Source organism: Hibiscus syriacus, unplaced genomic scaffold (assembly GCF_006381635.1).
Source record: "Hibiscus syriacus cultivar Baekdansim isolate YM2019G1 unplaced genomic scaffold, ASM638163v2 tig00111708_pilon, whole genome shotgun sequence".
Taxonomy (NCBI): domain Eukaryota; kingdom Viridiplantae; phylum Streptophyta; class Magnoliopsida; order Malvales; family Malvaceae; genus Hibiscus; species Hibiscus syriacus.
In genome coordinates this window covers 1404958-1412089 of record NW_024063159.1, presented here as the reverse complement: position 1 = coordinate 1412089, position 7132 = coordinate 1404958, and the positions used below count along the sequence as shown (strand labels likewise).

The 7132-nt window shown below is 34.9% G+C and overlaps 1 protein-coding gene across 1 annotated transcript; it reads right to left on the bottom strand.

Moving 5' to 3' along the window:
- Positions 1-1122: 1122 nt before the first annotated feature.
- On the bottom strand, positions 1123-2394 carry LOC120167934 (E3 ubiquitin-protein ligase PUB23-like). The gene has a single exon (XM_039176828.1). It carries the CDS (start codon positions 2380-2382, stop codon positions 1156-1158), a length of 1227 nt encoding a protein of 408 aa, XP_039032759.1. The 5' UTR covers positions 2383-2394; the 3' UTR covers positions 1123-1155.
- Between the last annotated feature and the right edge of the window lie 4738 nt (positions 2395-7132).

Sequence of the window (7132 nt, the reverse complement as noted above, 5' to 3'; positions counted from 1 at the left end):
ATTTTTTTATTATTATCTAATATTAACGTGTATATATATATATATTTATATATATATATATATTATTTTTATTATTTATTTTTTCTTTATTATTATTATCATTATACCTACTCTTTTTTATTTATTTATTTATATTTTTTATTTTATTTTTATTATTATTTAATATTATATTATATACCTACAATTATTATGACTACCTATTTTGGGCCCCTCCTTTTTTTTCTTCAACATATCTCTCTCTAACCATGTTTGTCTTGCTTTTCGGTGAATTGATAGGTTATGTTTATTGTTTTATTATTATTTTTCCATGTGTCTTTCTTTCATTATTTATACTTATTTTATTTAACACTATATTATATGTTTATATTAATTTTTTTATTATTTTTCGTTTATTATTTTTTTTTGTTTTATTTTTATTTTTGTTTCTGTTTTATTTTCTATTTAATTCCATTTTTTCTTTTATTTTTATTTTATTTCTTTTTTTGGTTTTGTTTTTTTGTTTTGTTTTTATTTTATTTATTTTATTTTGTTTTTATTTTATTTTTATTTTTACTTATTTTATTATTATTTTTCTTTGTCGTTCCGTTTATTATTTTCATATGTGCGCACTTTCTGTCTTAATTCGATTCTATACTTCCCTACAAATCTAACATTTTTTAAAGGGTATTTCAATCGATCAGAGGTAAGTAACTTGGATCTTATTTTACCTTTAAATTTAACTTTCAATTTTCTTAATTAAAGACAACTAAAAATTACGTAGTACCGAAAAGGCAGTTCAAGAGTGCTAGCCCTTCCTTGACTGTAACCGACTCCCGAATCTGACACATCTTTGGTAAGACACAGATCATGTAAGAAATAAGGTATCCGATCAACCCATTTGTTTTAAAATAAATGATCGGTGACAACTCCAATTCGTTTAATCCAAGTCGAAGCCCAATTCAAGACCTACCCGAAAGACGGTTCTGACACCTACTTAACCTAAAATTCGATGGCGATTCTAATTCAAATTTATCAGAAATCATAATTTTCCTAAAATAAATTCATAATTATTTTTAAATTTAATTTTTCGTTTAAAAACGTTATAACAACTATAATTATCAAACTGATATTTTTTTACTATAAACTACAGTAATTTTTATATATTTGACACCAAGGTTACCTTGGGTACCTGGTTGAGAGATAAACAGCAATACAGGGAGAATCACTCCACAAATTAGAGTGCAATCTAAGTACTCCTCTGGCTTTCTGTTTCAGATACGTTGGACAATCTGCTTGATTCACCATGCAAAGCTTTGTCACTGCCCCAACCCTCAACATCTCCAAAAGCACTTCTTTCGTTGCTGCATTTTTCGATATGAATGAAAGTATGCAAACCGCTTGATCGTCAGTCGCCGGCAAAACTCTTAGGATCCTTTTAGCCACCATTGCTATGCTTCCGGCATGCCGAAGAAACTCGGCTCTACCTTTGGCACATGAACATAGATGTGCCAATAGGTTGAAGATCAGTTCCGATATGTTCTTTTCAGGATTCTCGAGTTCTAATTCGATGAGCTCGAAGATCGTATTGGCCTCGACGAGTTTCGATTTATTTCTTCCCAAAAGGCATATCTGGATCAAGTTCTGCAATGCGGATTTGGTCGCTTGTTGAGAAATTTTCAGTTTCAGTACTCTTAGCATTTGCTTAACGAATTCAGGTTTCAATTTTTCCAACAACCTCGTGTTCGCAGCCTCTATCACTCGTTTTACTGCCTGCATTGCGAGTGTCTTGATAACGACGTGATTTTCAATCTCGATCTCTAGAATCCATGTTAAACAGTTGATGAACTGGTGATTTTCGTTCAAAAGATCGTTGATTTCACTGCATGGTGTCCAAATTTTACACAGAATCCTCAGAGCTTGTTCAGCACCCACGGTTTTGTTCTCTTTGTAACATTTTATCAGCAACAAAATCAAAGCTTTGGCAACTCCAGCTTCCTCTATAGACTTCTTGTTCCTTTCAATGTCCTTTGCCAAGACTTCCAATTTGTTCAAAGCATTTACATACAAACCAGGAACCTCGAATTCACGAATTAATTTAAGAAGAGTCTTACAGAGAGGAGATTTCGTCATCGTCGGAACCTTATCGACACCACCGTCGCCATCATTCATCGTACACCAAGCCTGAATCAACCGCCGGAGTGTGTGGTTTGGCGTTAAATCAGAACCGGACGGCAAAACCTGCCTTGTTACAGGGCAAGTGATGTCCTTGGACGTCTTCAGCCATTTCTCTATGCTCTCTCTGTCGTAAGTAATGCCTGTAACAGCCGTAACAGGATCTTTCATGATTTGTAGCGATATGGGGCAGATGAAATATTGAGGAATTTCAATGTCATCCATTGGCATAAAGATTAAAACTGCAAGAGACTTGGAGAAACTGAAGTTTTCAAGACAAAATGGTAAGAGAAAGCGGCATATATTTGTACATAACAAAGAATAGTTCCAAAGTATATTTCAAAAAGTGTTATAATTTAATGCCTTTCATGCTTTTTCTTCTTCTAGTACTACTCGTTACCAGTCGTAGTTTCTATATAAGGGTTATTCAGTGGTCAACAAATGAGACTGCCACTTGCAGGAAAGGACAGACTACTTTAGCCACTCGGTTTAAAAAAAAATGGGTAAGCAATTCTCTTCCTTTTGTCCTTTCGTGAATTTGTTGTTGTGGGGGTGGGGGGGGGGGGGGTTGGGGTTTAAAGAATTTTTATCCATTGCAAAATTTCATGGACGGTGCTATTTTATTATGGGTAAACTAACACCTAATTATAGACCCTTTTTATTTTGATAACTATTTTTGAATTCTTGTCAATCAGGTTTCTTAACTATTTAAATGTATTTAATAGGTCATTTCCTGTTAACATTTAATAAAAATACTGATGTAAAGTTAATAAAATTGATATAATTACACATTTAGTCATTGTTATTTATATATTATCTCAATTTGGTCTTAAATTAAGTAAATTAAAATAAATTTAATCTTCAAATCAGATCATGCCATGTGTCACTAATATCAAATATCATGACATGTGTCCTAAATTAAGTATTAGTGACACGTGTTATGATATTTGGTATTAGTGACACGTGTCATGATATTTGATATTAGTGACATATGGCATGATCTGATTCGAAGATTAAATTTATTTTAATTTATTAAATTTAGGACCAAATTGAGATAATATATAAGTAACAGTGACCAAATGTATAATTATACTAATTTTATTAATTATCACATCAACACTTCCGTTAAATGTTAACGGTAAGTGGTCTGATTGAATGCATTTAAATAGTTAGGTGACCTGATTGATAAAGATTTAAAAATAATAGTCAAAATGAAAAGGATTAGTAGAGTTTTCTCTGATTTATTATTTGGACAAAAGAGAGGAGAATGGGGCCACGACTTGCCGACTTGGAATGTAATTTGGGGGAGAGAATGCCGGACCAAATCAAACCCATAATAATAATGGCAGGCTGCGTGGAATTCAAACTTATTTTGTCTTTTTTTCCAATGCTAACTTCTCTCTTTAATGTTATTGTGTACCCTAAACGTTAAATTGCCTACTACAAGTCTAGCTTTGAGTAAACTCTTTTGTTATTAGGGATGGCTATAAGTTTAATCCGCTGCTTTATTCATCCGAACGTATAAAGTACCTATTACAAGTCTAGTTTTGGGTAAACGTCGCTTTCTGTTGATTAGATAAAAAATAAGTTAATAGACCACGTTACTTTTTTTTCCTTTCAAAAGTTTGAGGACTTCACTAATAATAAAGGTAAACTAAATAAAAGACCACATAACTAATATTGTTAAAAATGTTTTATCATGGCCATGGTATTCAAAGTTAACTAAATTGTAGTGTTGTAATCATTACATAAAGTTTTAATTTATTTACATAATCTTTTTACAAGTTACGCATACATCCTGACTCGCACTCATATTCCACAAGAGTAACGGGGCATTGAAAGAGGGGGTGAGTGTTCGCATGCCACTCAGCCATTCCTTGAGCTCTCTACTTTACTTTTTTAATGAAATGAAATTTATCATAGCTAGTACTTTTTCTGGCGTTGCTTGTTATTTCATTGTTGTGATGCTTTTTGGTTTTAGAGTTGATGTTGTGGTTTTGTTCTGATTTTGTTAATGAAATTACCTTCAATTAAGATCATAATGGTTAATTCTGGTCAAAATAGTAGGGAAGGAGAAAGTACTACTTCATAGTTCTTGAGAAACAACATATCTTTCTCTAATAAGAAAGTAAATGTGTCGTTAGATGATTTCAATTTCTTGATTTGGAAACAACAGGTGTTGCTTATTGTTCGTTACTTGAACTGTACTTGACGAGGAGCTTGTCGAGCCAGGATGTAAATTGGCAAAATCATTCGTAAGATTTGGGTGGCTCCAGAGTCCTGATACCGTACATTATCATCAAGGATGTCCGGAGAAGCAATAGTGTTGAAGTAAGTCTGGAAGAAGCTACTTGCAGTTGCAGCTGATCACTGCTCATGTGATGTTAGTTGAGCTCATAGCTGATCGTTGCACGTGGAGTTACTGCAGTTAGTTGGTTAGGGTTGTTAGCAGTTGTGTCACTGTATGCATGTATGAACGTTATATAAAGCATGTAAAAAGAAGAGTTAAATAATAAGAAAGAAAGCATTTGTTTCTGATTTCTTGTTGCTTAGTGTAGTTGCTTTTGTCCTCTAAACATGGTATCATTCAATGCTTTATCCTAGGGTTTGCTTTCTCTATTCGTGCTGATATGGATCAAAGTGCCTCTTCTACAGCCACTTCAATGGAGTTTTCTTCAAGAAACACCAAAGTTTTCACCAACAAAAGGGTGAACCTGATTCTTTATGAAGCAAACTTCTTTATTTGGAAACAACAAGTGTTACTCTCTATGAGGAGTCATCGTCTTAAGTGGATGTTGACAGGAACGATGCTACCTCCTCTAGAAACGGTGGTTGGTGAAGAAGGAGTTGCAGCTATCAATGAAGAGTATGAGGAGTTCTTGGCCCAAGATAGTGCATTAGCTTCTTGGATGTTGTCAACGGTCAGTCCTCACTTAATCCCTCATTTTGTTGGTGCTGAAACATCAGCTTAGGTATGGAATAAAGTTTTGCAATTCTTTGCAAATCGATATGCCACTGTTGTAACGAGTCTACATTACAAGCTGCAGTCCCTCAATAAAGGAGGAGATAACATGAGAGTTTATCTTACAAAGGTGAAAGAAGTTACTGATGCATTAACTTCTTGTGGAAGTCCAGTTCCAGTGTCTGAACATGTTGCAAGCATCCTTAAAGGTCTTACAAGGGAGTATCAATCCTTCATTGCAGTTATATCTGCTATGCATGACTCATTGTCACCTGACAACATCTGCACCATGCTCATTGGTGCTGAAACACAGCTTGAGGGCTTTGATTACCAGCCTGAATCTTTACCTCTTAGTGTTAATCTTGCACAAGGAAAGGTAGAATCTGATTCTAATAAGAGTCCAGAAAAGCAACAATATAGATCTAATCATTCATCCTACTCGTGCAGGAGGACTTGTGGCAGAGGAAGAAGTTGACCTAGAGTTCAGTGCAAGTTATGTGGCAAGAATAAACATCTTGTCAGTCAGTGCTGGCATATGTTTGATGAGGATTTCACTGGTATTACACTTTATGATCAAGTGCATGTGGTTGCTGTAATAACAATAGCACATATCATGATAACATAAATGCTGGGAAAAAACAGGCACATTCTGTTTATGCTGGTCAAGATCAGTGGGTGATTGACTATGGTGCAATACACCACGTTACTTCCAATGCAGCCTCGATTACTCATCACACGAATTGTAGCAATCCTGGTAAGTTAATGCTCGTGAATGGTGATTATTTGTCTGTTAATATGGTTGGCAAGGATGAGTTACAAGCTTCATCGCGTACTTTGTCTTTAAGTGACATTCTTCATGTTCCTTCTATAACTAAGAACCTACTTTCTGTTTCTAAACTTGCTATTGATAACCATGTGTTTCTTGAGTTCCATGCCAAAACCTGTTGTGTTCGAGATGAAGACACAAAGGCTGTGTTGGTGCAAGGTGAAGAGTGTGATGGGTTATAATCCTTTAAAGCTAGCAATACTCAAAGTAGAGATGGTGTAGTTAAAGTGCATATTGCCATGACATCCTCCAAGACATCTGAAATATGGCATATACGACTGGGTCATCCTGCCCATGATACCCTTGTTAAAGTTTGTAAACAAATTGATGTAAAAACTCTTCATGATGTCAATAAAAGTTGTGTTGCTTGTCATTTGGGTAAAAGCCATAAGATGTTATTTCCTCGATCTGATAGTGTATATACTGAACCATTTCAGTTTGTTTATTCTGATATGTGGGGTTCTCTACACATTTCCTCAAATGGCTTTCAATTTTATGTGTCATTTGTTGATCCTGCCACACGATTTACATGGTTGTATCTGTTAAAGACAAAGGATGAAGCTGTTACATCATTTAGGTTGTTTCAGAAGTTATTTGCTACACAATTTGATGGGATAGTTAAAGCTCTTCAAACTGAATGGGGAGGAGATGTTCGACCATTGACAGATGAATTAAGAAAGGCAGGTGTTCTTCATCGCCTTACCTGTCCTCATACTTCTGAACAAAATCGAATAGTTGAACGAAAACATAGGCATCTTGTTGAAATGGCTTTAGTTTTGCTTGCTCAAGCTTCCATGCCCATTAAATTCTGGTTATATGCTATTCAGACTACTGTGCACCTGGTTAACAGGTTACCATAAAGAGTTCTGCATGATAAGTCTCCATTTGAGGTGTTGTATGGCAAAATTCCATATTACAGTGGATTGAAAGTGTTTGGCTGCAGATGTTTTCCACACCTAAGGTCATTTTTGAATCATAAACTTGAGTTTTGATCTCAGCTGTATACATTTTTAGGTTACAGCACGCAACAAAAAGGGTTTCAGTGCTTAGCAACTGATGGTCGTGTCTATATTTCTAGGCACGTGGTGTTTAATGAGGATGAGTTTCCTTTTACAGGTAATCCTGGCAGACGTTCTGCTGCAGTTTCGAGTAAAAACCAGTCTCGGTCACTTGAAATAGTCACTGATGTTACT

Coding starts and splice junctions, on each gene's coding strand:
- LOC120167934 (XM_039176828.1), bottom strand. CDS start 2,382: ATGCCAATGGATGACATTGAAATTCCTCAATATTTCATCTGCCCCATA.